The sequence below is a fragment of the Etheostoma cragini genome, chromosome 12 (genome assembly GCF_013103735.1).
Source record: "Etheostoma cragini isolate CJK2018 chromosome 12, CSU_Ecrag_1.0, whole genome shotgun sequence".
In the NCBI taxonomy this organism is placed as follows: Eukaryota; Metazoa; Chordata; class Actinopteri; order Perciformes; family Percidae; genus Etheostoma; species Etheostoma cragini.
Window position 1 is genome coordinate 7,393,972 of NC_048418.1, and position 13,925 is coordinate 7,407,896.

General features: G+C 39.0%; 2 protein-coding genes across 3 annotated transcripts in view; both read left to right on the forward strand.

Moving 5' to 3' along the window:
• The window catches only part of LOC117954496 (probable G-protein coupled receptor 158), a 51,759-nt gene extending 48,260 nt beyond the window's left edge, over positions 1–3,499 (forward strand). The window contains exon 13 of the mRNA XM_034888341.1: positions 678–3,499. Coding sequence (XP_034744232.1) covers positions 678–1,655 — 978 coding nt within the window. The 3' untranslated portion in view covers positions 1,656–3,499. The remainder of the gene's footprint in view (positions 1–677) is intronic.
• Positions 3,500–4,549: 1,050 nt separating this feature from the next.
• Positions 4,550–12,858, forward strand: anxa13l (annexin A13, like). Of its 2 annotated transcripts, none has more exons than XM_034888428.1 (11): positions 4,550–4,738; positions 5,345–5,420; positions 6,182–6,276; positions 6,362–6,532; positions 7,999–8,032; positions 8,341–8,420; positions 9,745–9,813; positions 10,690–10,791; positions 10,903–10,978; positions 11,319–11,431; positions 11,621–12,858. In XM_034888428.1, the coding sequence occupies exons 1-11, from the start codon at positions 4,724–4,726 to the stop codon at positions 11,738–11,740; spliced, it is 951 nt and encodes a 316-aa protein (XP_034744319.1). In that variant the 5' UTR covers positions 4,550–4,723; the 3' UTR covers positions 11,741–12,858. The 2 variants fall into 2 exon arrangements, with proteins under 2 accessions (XP_034744319.1, XP_034744320.1); XM_034888429.1 differs by having other exon boundaries at positions 6,365–6,532.
• Positions 12,859–13,925: the final 1,067 nt, after the last annotated feature.

The window sequence follows — 13,925 nt, forward strand, 5'->3', positions numbered from 1 at the left end:
ACAGTTCATCAGATATTTTTTACTTAAAACAGCTGCCTGCTGCTGCTGGAAACAACACTGATGAGATAGACTGAATTAAAACACTAAGGTTGCGGGCCCTAAACCACTGAGGTAAAAGAAGCTACAATAAAACAATCTTTTGAAATGAGGGGAACTGTCAGGCGGTATAAATCTGAGAGTTTGCCACTATGGGTGACCAATTGCACATAGTAATTTACTATAGCATCTTTAAGTTCCAAATGTCAGCACTTACTCCAAACACCCAACGAGCTCTGCTGGTACACCCTATAGGCAGGACCAGTGGTGTATGACATCACATTCAGCAGCTGTAGTCAACATTAATTGTTCTCACGTGATAAATTTCCATACTTCGGTCATGTGAATACAAATACAGTCTCCTTGACAAATTAAAAGTTAGCAAATGGACTTTATTTTTTTTACCTAATAACCTTTGGGTTTTGCCCATTGGTCAGACACAATAGGTGATTTGAAGACATCAGTTTGAGCTTTTGGGCATTTTGTCAAAATGTTCTTACATTTTATAGATGAAGCGATTAATACAAAGATATTTGATTTTGAAAATAATTTTTAGTTGCAGCCATTCTTAGCTCTCTAATAATTTGATAAATACATCAGTTGACTTACTGAATGGATATTTTATTTCTTGATTTTAACAGGTGAGTGGCAGCCAGCCGTCCATTTGCTCCGAGAACGGTAGGAACCTCTACGATGTGTCCGAGGTTTGTCCCTGGGAGATGGAAGAACCTCAGACTCCCTCTGAAGCAAAGACCCAGAAACATGTTTCCATTGCTCCTGAAGAAAGCACCACAGGCCGGAGAGGCAGCAGCAGCAGTTCTAGAGTCAGCAAAGGAAGCCGGTCCCAGCAGAGGCAGAAAACCGGGCAGTCCCCTTCCAACAGACGGCACTCTAAAGATAAAGGAGGAGAACGGGAGGAAGGCCAGGAGACACGAAAATCTCAACCACCCAGGTCTCCTCTCCCTCTGAAGCCAGACGTCTGTCCTTGGGAATTCGATGAGCAGCCCATGCTGGAAGGAGATTCAGATTCCATCTCCCCAGAAAGGATCAGGCGCAAGAAAAGTGTTACGCCCACTGATGGGAAACCCAAGGGGCTTCACTCAGACCACTCCAAGTCCACGGGAAGCCTTTTGCAGCCTCCCTCCCTAATGGTAGAGATCTGCCCGTGGGATTACACCAGCCCACCTTCCCCTAAGCAGGAAAAGTCCTGCAACAGCCCCACCACACACAAGAAGAAACGGAAAGGCTCCTGTTCGTCCAACCACAAAGCTGAGAAGGAGAAAGCTAGGGAAAAGAGCAGAGAAAGGCGGAGCTCCTCCAGCAAGCCGCCGTCAGAGAGGAGACGCGTTAGCCAGTCGTCGGAGTGCTGCGGCCCGGTTTATGAGCGACGGAGGAGCTCTACCAAAGACCCAGAGGTGATGGAGATCAGGAGGGGGGAGGTTTTCTCCCGGGAGACCGAGCCCGTACTCACCAGCTTTGCTCAGACTAAAAAATCACCGGAGAAGAAGAAAGAGAGCTCTTTGAGTATGAGTTACAAACCTGCTGTCATCAGCGGGGCAAAGGTGGTTGATGTTTGCCCCTGGGACTTTCAGGATCAAGACTCTGCAGAGAGGGCATGATGACTGGTGTGATGATTGTATTCTTTTGTATTCACAGACTGACAGCACAGAGGACAAGTCAACCGAACAATAAAGATGTAACATTGTACTTGATAAGAGAGTTGTTCTCGAGGTGATTTTGAGAAGGAAACCATTTATGTTGCTGATGCTACCAAACATTAACCATTTGCTTAACAGCAAACATCTCATTGTTACATTGCAGTGAATGCAACCCTGACTTTAGAGGAATTTATAGTCTACACTTTTGCGCGTACATTTGTCGAACTTTCATTGTATGTATGTTTTATCACTTTGAGTACATCAAGGTAATTTTTAAATGAAACGATACCTATATTTGACCAGCAGGTTGGACAATCATTCGTCACAAACACAGTCAATGCTTCACCTAATGAATTAATTGAACATTGCTGTACATTTCCCCGGTTACGCTTATGATATCCTGTGTTACGCAGTAAGCCAGTGGAGAATTACTGCATCAGATGCTCATGATGAAAACAAGCAGGCTGCAGAGAAAAAAAAGACCAATGGAAAAAAAAGCATATGAGCTCTCTGAGAAGCAGGACCAAAAGCCCAGACACAGCTGTTATGTATTAGCTTTAGGTCAAATATATAATTCATGGCTGAAAAATGATCTGTATGATTAGTGAAACATGGGAACAACAACGGATTATAGTGCAGCGTCATGTTAAAATCAGATAAACTGGTTCTTTCAGTAAAAGTACTCGATATACAGTGTGTATTTTTCAACAACAAAAAAAGTAATGCATGTGGCGAGCAATCAAGCATCCAATAACTAAATGTTCATTTATTGTACTCAATTATGACAGTGGAACTTTTGATGTTGTTGCTTCTTCCTACATGATGCTTTTGAAATTATGTGCATTGCTATCAATAATGTACATACATATTTCAAATGGCTTGCAGTTACAGTTGCGCAGTACTAAAATATCCATGAGGCTCTCCCTTCGGTTGGTAGTTATTTACTGTTTAAACATGCCCTTGATGTCCCTCTTCTCAAAAGAGGCTTAAGTAGTTCCATGTCTAAAATAATGTAATGTCTTTCAAGGACCAAAACCAAGCCTGATGAGGGTGGATGAGGTGAATAATGCATATTTTTTCTGTCACTTAGTTGCCCATTTTACATCTGCTTGAATGCACCTTTCTTCATATTTTTGCACATATTCAATTGCTAAACTATGCATGACCAAAGCTTATTTTTTGCCACTTTCTAGCTAACAGAATATGAAAAATTTGCCATTTCAACATCATCTCGAACAACAACAGTCAGCCGTTCTGTCCTGTGATCAGCCACCCGCCAGCGACACCTTATAAAATGCAGTTGCACACGGTAGTCTGTTCAACTTCATTACGGCTGTGTGTGCATGACAGGGAAAATACAGGAGTACACTCAATTTCACAAGAAGGCATAACAAGTCATTGCATAATGCATATGTTTTGAAATACTTAAAAAGAATTTAGGAGCACATGCGACTTTCAAATATAGATGTCAGATGTTGTCACATATTTATCAAGAACGCCCTGTGAAAGATAATTTGCTCATCAAGCATTAAGTGAACTAAACTAAAAGGCTTGATGAGCCACCACTCTAACTTTCACAAGGGTTTTTCCTATCAGAGGTTTTATAGGCTCTATGAAATGGAATGTTGTAACTTGCCCACTAAATGTACTTTATGCTTGTTATACAGTATAGTGTTGCTCCAAAAAAGTTACAAAACGTTGTAGCATCCACATGGAGCATTTATATTGTACATTCATATTGTGTTGCATGTAAATACAGTAAATAACCTGTTCTCAATTCTGGATTAAATCTTTCTATAAAAACCAAAGTTAGCTTTCTTTTTTTTCTTTTTTCTTTTTTTACAAATTACCATATTAACTCTTAGAAACTCTTTATAATAATTAAACAACATAACAACATATTCTGTATTCTTTCAACACTAAAGCACCTGCAAGTCAATGAATTCTAGCTCTCTGTACATGTTCTTTATTATTGCAACCTGTGCAACACTGCCATCACGTGGAAAATGAGATCCTGTCTAGATCAGACAGTGGTAGAAAATAATATTTACTTAAGTACTGTAAGTGGCATACTCATTATATGTTACTTTCAACTCCTTCTGCATGCATTACATTCCAGCGGGAAATATTGTACTTTTTACTCTGCTTCACTGATTTTTCAGCTTTTATTACAAGTTAGGGCACCTTTTAGATCATGATTTCCAAATGCAATACATTGTTACAGATTTAGCTACCCATCACATGTATCATTGAATGTATCCGTTACTTAAAACTGGGACTAAACCTTTGTGTAAATGTTTTTAAAATAATCAGAATTTTGTGTAGAATTGAGTATAAACTAGGGCTATATTTCAGGGATCCACAGTGTGGAGCACATACATTTTACTTACATCAAGTTTAAAAAAAATTGAAGTCATGCTTTCATATTTTTACTTTAGGTTTTTTTTATGAAAATTAGTATAACTGACTATTGAGGTTTTAGCTGGTTGAGCTAATCTTGACTTCATAATAACTTCCTTAGATTTCTTTTAAAAAAGGTAATCAATATCAAAGCATGATATTTTATAATATGTTCATTTTGTATGTAAACTTTAGATTTTCGAAGTGACTAGACAATCTGAAAAACTAAGTACTAGGTGAAAGGTAATATTTGTATCTAATATGTAGTGGAATTGATCAAGTAGGCCTATCGTTTGCATAAGTACAGCACTCGAGTAAAGGTTGCATGGGTACAGGAAACAAGAAACAATTTATTAGAAGTCTAACAACTAGTTGATGTTTACCTTATTGAGTCAAGTATTGTTTTTCCTGACATCTCCCCCACCTGCTCCACCCTACTAAATTAATAAGCGGCAGTGACGTCATCCCTGCAGCACCGGACAGTGGTGCTTCGTTCAGGAAACAACCGACCCGATTTGACACGCATCACATCAACTACAGAGCAGCACAGCACAACGTCACAGCACAGCATCACAGCACGCAGGTTGTATTTTACTACTATCTAAGTGGACACAGCGGTCTGGAATAACATGGGGAACGTCCAGGTAAGAAAACTAGATTTGCTACATTGTATCATAACTTACAGAAGCTTTTAATCACAGCAGTAGAATCGGTGAATTCACTCATCAGAGACTTTACAACGCTGAAAGTTTGAGTTTTCAGTGATGTAATACGGATTTAGAACTTGCGCAGTTAAGTTTTGAGCAAAGGGAGTAGCCTACCAGGCCGAGAGACGAGGAATTTCTCAGAAACGCAGGTCAATAAGGCCGCATTGTATTAAAGTGGGGGGGTGGGCGAGAAGAGGCGAGAGGAGAGAGGAGAACGCTGCTGCTGCTGCTGCTGCTGCCCCTGCTGCTGCCCCATGACTCAGCAATCACACAGGCTGCACCCTTTTCCTGCGGGAGACACCGGCTTGGATGTTCTGTATCATATATATCATTCATAACCTCACTCTGTCAAATGTTTACATCAGTTTTATTCTGTATCACTGTCTACGATTGTGCATGGTGCTGAATGTACAGTATATCAGTAATATGACATGACCCTAAAAGTATGTGTTGACATGATAATTTGATAGTTTTTACAGATTTAGTTACATTTTATAAATTTAATTTATATGTTTTCAATGACCCCGCCACTTTTTATTTTAGCCCACCATAGTCCCATATGAGGACTTTGATGTCACAGCTGATATAAAGGCTATCAGAAAAGCATGTAAAGGTTTAGGTAAGTGAACAGTATGATGTTTTGCTCATTTCTCTTAGTACCGTGTTGTTAGTCTTTCCTCTCATTTAGTCATTTATGTTCTCTATTTGTGTGTGATTTAGGCATCCATTATCAATTATAGTCCAATGCAATCACTTATACCTACAGTATATTTTTCCTAAATTAATTAAAATTAACAAAAAAAACATAATGTTTAGGTTACTTGAGGATACAATTGTGCAGACCTATACCAGACACAATGCAGAACATGTTAAGGCAATCCGTCAATGGCACCTGTTCAGATTTTAAATACCTGTAGTTTTGTGTTATCAGTATATAAGTGGATTTCTTCCTCCTTATTTTGATCTGTTCAGTTTATTCACAATTGTCATTGCATCTATGAGACTGAATATTCAAAGGAACATCAAATTACAGTAAATAAAATGTCACAAATAGCATTATTTACGATAGAATTTATGTGTTTCAAATGAGCTTAACATGTCTGTTGTGCACGTTACTGTCAGTTATGCATGAGGGTAATGTATTTTCAATGTAAAATTAGAACAATTTAAATATAAACTTTTATTTTGCCCAATTCTTAACAGTAACATGTCCACCTGGCAGCCATTTTAATTAAAGTCATGTCCAGGTTGAGTGACAAGACTTCAAAACGGCCTTCAATCTAAAAACTGCTTTTAGGAGTCTAGTAATAGTGAAGTATTGCTCTGATGGTGAAGTTTTACTACTGCACCCTTGTGTGTAAACTGCTGTATATTCTCCAGGCACAGATGAAGAGGCCATTATTCAGATCCTGGCAAACCGCTCTGCAGCTCAACGTGTAGAGATCAAGAAGGCCTACTTTGAGAAGTATGATGATGTAAGTACCTGCCTGCACTGACCCTCTCCTTTCTCACATACACTCACACACTTACAGTACGTGCAATTAATAACTGTTTTGTCAGGAGTTAGAGGAGGTCCTTAAAAAGGAGCTGACAGGTAGTTTTGAGAACGCAACCATTGCCATGTTGGAGCCTCCAAACGTTTACTTCGCCAAGGAGCTGAGGAAGGCCATGAAGGGGGCGGGCACGGACGAAGCTGTGCTGGTAGAGATCCTGTGCACAGCCACCAATCAGGTCTGTCAATATGCCATGCTATTCTTTGAAACTATATGTTTCTATTTCCACTCTTTTATTAACTGCGATAAACTTATTAGGATTGACGTTCCATCCTTTACTTTAAGGGGAGTCTGGCTTCACTGCCAGTTGGTTTTCTATTTTAGGATCAAACTGCTCATGATATGGGCTCCATTTCGGCTACAACACTTCAAGAAGGAATTCTTTATAAAGAAGTTTATAGTAGGATCTAACAAACGGCTTTATATGTTATTAACTCATTACTGTAACAAGTTGTTAAAAAATGGATTTTTGTCCTGATGCTTTGCAGCAAGTGGTCAACATACAGCGACCCCCCCCCCCCCCCCCCCCCCCCCCCCCCCCCCCCCCCCCCCCCCCCCCCCCCCCCCCCCCCCCAGCGTCTGACACCAACCAGCAGGTCACCCTTTAGCATCTTTATGAGAGACAGCAAGTCTTGCAAGAGTTTTCACAAATCTAGAGTTACAATCTCGACACGGATGGTTTCGCCCGGGGTAGACTTATCTAGATGGTAACCAAAGGCATTGCCCTCAAAGGGTTATGGTTAGGATAGGTCGCCGGACAGTTTTCAAAATTCTGTGATTACCATCTAGTCACAACTATTAATATAATACATCCATGAACACAACCCTTTCAACTGCTTGACTGCTGTGACAGGTCAATGAAGTGAGGACCAAAACGCAGAGGAGGGAGGCAGGCAGGCGAGTGTTTTGTAGAAGATTTATTAACAAATGAGTCCAAACCAACACAGGAATCCAAAATGGCAAAACCAACGACTGAAGGAAAACACAAAGTCAAAAATCCCCAAAAACCCAGAAAGTCCAAAAGAGAAAAGAAAAAACAAAAACTGAAACACAGAGACTGGAAAGAACTCACAAGGGGAAGACGGATCACAGGAAAGATACACACGTAGAAAACACACACTGGAATGCACACAGGCCTGCGCAAACATAAAAAAGAATCTGACGAGACAAAGGCAGTAGTTTTTTCATTGTTTTTTACGTTTGAGTAGGTGTATCTATCTATCTATCTATCAGTGGTGGAGAAAATATTCAGATCCTTTACTTCATTAAAAGTACTAATACCGCACTGTAAAAACTACTACAAGTAAAAATCCTCCATTGAAAATGTTACTCAAGTAAAGGTGTGTAAGAATCACCAGGAAAGTGTACTTTTTCTGTTGACACATGATAAACCTGCATTCATTTGGTCAACAATTTAATGAAAGTGAGGGTAAATAAAAAGAATAATTGTGTGGGTTAAAGTTGCTAAACATTCCACAGAGCTTAACTGCAGGGTTTTGGGGAGGATTCCCTGTGGGTTTGTCACTTTGAGTGACCCCGTTCATATTACACATAGCTACTTGATCCATTTCAAATTTAAAACTATTGTTAAGAGCAGGTTTAATATTAGCCGACTGAATCTCATCTTTCTTTAACTTCCAACAGGACATCTTGAGCTACAAGCAGACTTATGCCCAGGGTAAGTCTTCTTCTATGCTGAGTCATGCATAAACAGCTACCAATCTGGTGTTCCTCTCATTCTGGAAAGTGTGATCATTTAACCAGCATGTGGAACAGATACATAGCAAGTTTTATATTTGTCACAATGCCATGGGTGTTTCAGTTTTTCGGAGTGAATCATCCTCCCTCGCTAGCCTCAAATACAGTCTGATTTTATGCTTGTCACTTATTGGAAACTATTGCGTTGCGCTGGATTTGAATACAGATATTGTATTGATGTTGTGAAAAATATCCAAGTGGTAACTATTTTTGCCTCTTTCCTTACAGTGCATGAGCGTGAATTAGAGGCCGACATTGAGGATGACACCAGTGGAGATGTGAGGAACCTGCTGATGTCACTGCTGCAGGTAAAGTCTCATTATTTTAGCTTTATTCAACAATGAACCATGCTTCTACACTGTTATCCCAAGTTACTTGACTTAACTAGAAATTTGTCTAGAAACCCATTGTCTTAAACCCTTTAAGTTTTTACAAAAGTTGAGACTTAACAGGTCAAGTTGAATAAACACTGACTGGTAAGTTTGATGCAGTAGACTAATCAAGTTTACATCAGCAGTCATTACTAAAGATCATTAGAAAAACATAATTTACATTGGTTGATATAAAAGTAGAACAAAACATTAGGTTGTACTTTAAACTATAGTAAGGAAGCATTCTTATTAATATATTTTTTCTTTACAACAGTATCATTTTAACAACAATTTATTCATTACAGTAGCGCCTTTAAAAAACAGACAGGATGACAATAGTTAAATTGTAATTTCCAATATTCTCTATATGGATCAGAGTGATCATACGTCACCTTACTGCTCAGATAAACATGAACACTAAATCAACCACACAAAACTAAAACCCAGGTAACATAAATGCACCCGGCAACCATTAACAGAACTTAATTAAAATACACTTTAACTAAGACTGAAATTGTTCAGAACATATATTGTTTCCTATGAGCCTTTGCATCGCATCAGCGCCGAACAGTTCCAATGACTCCGCCCCTCCCATGCGAAAACTTAACATCCTTAGTTATTGCTTCTTATTATGATAATACTTAAGCTAATTATTACAAACAACTGATGTGATTTAATAAATATGTTTTTAAAAAAAAAGGTTAAATACAACTAAATCTGGGTTTACAGTGTAGCATTGGGAGTTTCAAGGGCAGTTACAGTACACAAAGAAGAAAACAGTCTTGTATCTGAATAGAAGACATAAAGCAAAGGAGAATAGTACTTTTCTTCCTTTGATAAGGGCTCGCAGAATTGTTTTTGCATTCTGTAATCCGCCCACTGAGACATTTGTCACTCATCGCATCACAGGCATGCTTCTATGCCAGCTTTTTCAACACTCCCACCCATTTCTGCTTCCCCTCTTGCTTCCTTCCCCAGAAAGAAAAGACAAACAGTATGACTCATGTTCTACAGCGACATCTATCCAAAGAGACCTTCAAATATTTCCCATTACTGTGTAGCAGATGATTGTTATCCCATTAAATGCCTGAGATTATTTTAATAATTAATCTTGTTGACCTTTCCTCCACTCACAAAATGTTTTCTCTCATTCTCTCTACATGCATTGACTCCCTTATTCATCCTCTTAAACCTGTCTTCCCCTTTTTTCCCTCCATATCTCTGTATCCCCCTATTCTCCAAATTCCTTCTTTCTCACCAGGCAAGCAGGGACGAGGGCTATGAAGTGGATGAGGGTTTAGCCGAACAGGATGCCACATCTTTGTTTGAGGTGCGTTCCCAGATGTCGGATAATTCTTTCAAATTACAGACCTTATTCATAGTTTGCTCTGTACATAACACCAGTGTTTGCAAGGTAATGTGATCCTAGATTTAGATGTCTTGTGAGCCCGGGGTGACTGGCAAATCTCACAAATGCAGATTTTATTAAATCGAGGCTTGTTTTTTGTGGTAATGCTCCACTGTGGCTTTTATTATAGTACAGGATTATGGGATCTATTTGGAAATTCACAACTAAGGTGTGAATTACATTTAAAGTTTCACACTAACACAGTACAAATATAAATGTGTGCATACCGTTATGTGGCAAAGTCTGCCAGAATATCAGCAGGAGCTTTGCATACAGCTCGTTTCTTTTAGCCACTCCACTGTAGCATCGGTTGGTCCACCACTTTTCTCCAGACTGACCAATTTTAGCAACTAATGAATGGATTGTCATGAAAATTTGGTCCTGACAGTCATGGTCCCAAGAGGATGAATTGACTGACTTTGGTGATTTGGTGACTTTTCATCTAACGCCATTATCACATCAAAATTTAATTTGTTTTCTACTTTGGTTTGTGACCAAAAACCTGTTTAACTAATGAAATTCCCATCATCCGCTGCACCTCACTTGTAGTACCAATTAGCTAATGTTAGCATGCTAACATCTTAAGATGGTGACCACGGTAAGCATTATACATGGTAAGCAACAGCACGTTAGCATTTTCATTGTGAGCATGTTAGCATACTGATGTTAGCATTAGCTACAGCCTCACGGGGCTGCTAGCACAGCTGTCTTAAAGAATTAAGACCCATGTTATAATAAAACAGAAAATAGTCTTAATACTCACTACTGCTGGGGTATTTCTTCTTTTTGGCCTGTCAGGCAGGAGAAGGCAGATTTGGCACTGATGAGTCCACCTTCAACTTCATCCTGACACACAGAAACTACCTGCAGCTTCAGGCCACCTTTAAGATCTACGAGTCGGTAAGAACAGCTCTCATTCCTACTACAAATAAGCTGTTTTTGGAAGAGGATTTCTTATTGGATTCTACTTATTGATATTCTAAGTTCTCAGGTTAAGTCATTGTCTTGCAGCTTTCTGGAACAGACATTTTGGACACCATTGACTCTGAAGCAACAGGAACTCTCAAGGACTGTTACATTACTCTGGGTAGGTAATCGGATTGTTCACAAGCCATGAAACATCAAATCAAATAACTGTTTCAATAATAACACCTGCTGCCTTGCCCTGTGTGTGTGTGTGTGTGTGTGTGTGTGTGTGTGTGTGTGTGTGTGTGTGTGTGTGTGTGTGTGTGTGTGTGTGTGTGTGTGTGTGTGTGTGTGTGTGTGTGTGTGTGTGTGTGTGTGTGTGTGTGTGTGTGTGTGTGTGTGTGTGTGTGTGTGTGTGTGTGTGTGTGTGTGTGTGTGTGCGTGTGTGTGTGCGTGTGTGTGTGCGTGTGTGTGTGTGCGTGCGTGTGTGTGTGTGTGTGTGTTTGGGGGGGGGTTTATAGTCAGGTGTGCAAAGAACCCGCAGCTGTATTTCGCCCGACGCCTTAACGCCGCCATGAAGGGAGTGGGCACTGATGAAGACACGCTCATTCGCATCATTGTAGGCCGCTCTGAGGCAAGTCTGCGTGTGCACAGTAGTCATGATGTTTAATTTATTTATTTCCAGATAGATTCCAAAGTACCAAAACCTGGCCTTAAATATTTTCAAAAAGTAATGTAAGAACATGAAAATGTTCATGTCAAAGACAATAACCAATGAAAAGGGATTTTGTGGTGACAGCAGTGTTATGTTGTTACCCCACAGTTTGACCTGGAGACAGTGAAGGACATGTACCTGGAGAAATATGATGTTACCCTGAAAGACGCTCTGGATTCAGAGTGTGGTGGAGACTTCAAACGCCTCCTCATCGAGATCCTGCACTAAAACATCTCACCTTCTTCCTACTTATTTAACCAACGTGACAGTATCTGTACCCACTCATCCTTCCTCCTTCCCACTATTCTTTATACACCTTTTTACCAGTTTTACTCATTCACTTTGTGGAGGTCTCTCTGACAGTCAGTTATCATTGCAGCATGGACCAAAAACCAAGTCATTATTATATATTAGATTGTTTTACACATGGCAAACTTACATTCATAGTCTTTAAATACACAGTTTTGCCAAGAACATTACACTCTCATACAATGGAGGTGCATTGGATGTGTGTTGTCCCTTTGACAACATTATGACAGCATTGTGGAACTTATATGGAACTTGTGCAGTTGAGCATCAATGTTAGTCCATTCACAATCAGCAGTCTTTTTGTATTTCAGCTGTGGTTCACCATTTCAAGCGTAACCCAAAGCTGTAAACATTGCGAGGCTGCTGCTGCTCCTCAACATAGACTATTCAATCTCTTGTCATCATACTCTTATCATCATCCATTCATCAACATCCATCTATTTGCCTCAAAGATACCTTTCATAAGATGATAGCGATGTTATTTCACTTTTGCTGCAACACTTAAGTGCCGAATTATCACATTTAATATTTGATAACAGAATACACTAGAGGATTAATTATACATAAAAATATGATTACCCTGATACCAAAATCCTAAACTCGAGGATGCGGTATTTGGTTTTTGTAGTCATATCTCTAAATGTTATGTGGAATTTGTAACTCATGACGGTTTGTAGTCTTATTTTTAGTAACAGCTAACATGCTGCCATTGACACACTTTGTTAGACAGTCTCATTAAAATTTACTACATTTATTTAAATTTAATAGTTAGAGTACTACAAAATAAGTGTGTGAAACTTTGAGATGTTTTTGCATTTAAAATCATTCGATGATGATAATAGTATTAAAAAAGACAAATGTTTGCTCTGCTGTAGTACAGTCACTGATAATGGACACTCCGTCTGCATCTCTGTATGGAATTATATCTAACTATATATATACTAACTTTATTTAAACCCAATAATAAAGTAATGTTTATGACCAAGATATACAGTTGTATTGTCATATAGCAAAATAATAAACTAAATTATATGAAATAAGTAATTGTTAGTCTGTTGTATCTTACATATGCACTCATAATACATATTAGCTGTATATAATTTAACTATATAACCATAAGAGTTTTATTCTCTTTATATCCTGTAAGGGGCAGTATTGTACCACAAGGAATATTGTACATTGTGCATTTTAGGAAAAAATGACATGACAGCTGAAGAAAATCATGATATAATGAAATCAATGATATATTATTCTGTTTAATTGTGTAACCTATTGTTTTCTTTAGTATACTGTTTAATGAACATTACAAATAACCATTTGCCCTGATGTAGAATATGAAGATTTAAATTGTTGCCTACCATTTCATGTTTGTGTTGGTAGCCTATGATCCAAAGCCATATAAAACTTGGTTTTTACAACATCTTGCCCAAAACATTATAACTTGCTACAGAGCACAGCAACATGCCTTTGAGCGACTTAAAAAGCAGAAAAGAAAGGTTCAAAACAAGTGAGAACTGCTTCCAGATGCACTGACACAGAAGCAGCCGATTTCTCACTTTCTTTCCCATGGCTTTTTTCTCCTCTTTCTCCCACTCTTCCCTCTGTATCTTTCTTACAGTTCTTCAAATTACTTGATATAATGGTTATTTCTGTATCAAGGGCAAAGTTTGCAGTACACTTGCTTTCGGCACATACTACCTGTATATCCTCGGTCTGTGCACCATATGTAGCCCCACTGTCCTCCTCATGCCAATCTATCTGGCTGGGACGGCTGTGTGCACCACACGTGCCAGTTAAAGGTGGGGAGTATAGATCCCAGGCAATGTGTGGATACAAGTATTATGTGTCAGAGTAGAGTTTTTTTTTAGAGGTAAATCAACCTTGTCCTCATTAATTTCTCAATAGAAACAGATAACGGATTGTAGGCAAAGTAATGGTGTGGGGAAAGGGGTTAAATGTTGCATTTCATTTATTTTCCAACGCAATACCCTCCTTAACTTGCATGGCATCTGGATTCTCGGTATATAAGAGGATCACAGAATGAATGAATTAATTTTATTGGTCATAACCAAAGGGAAGGGTAAGAAGCTTCAGCTTATATCAG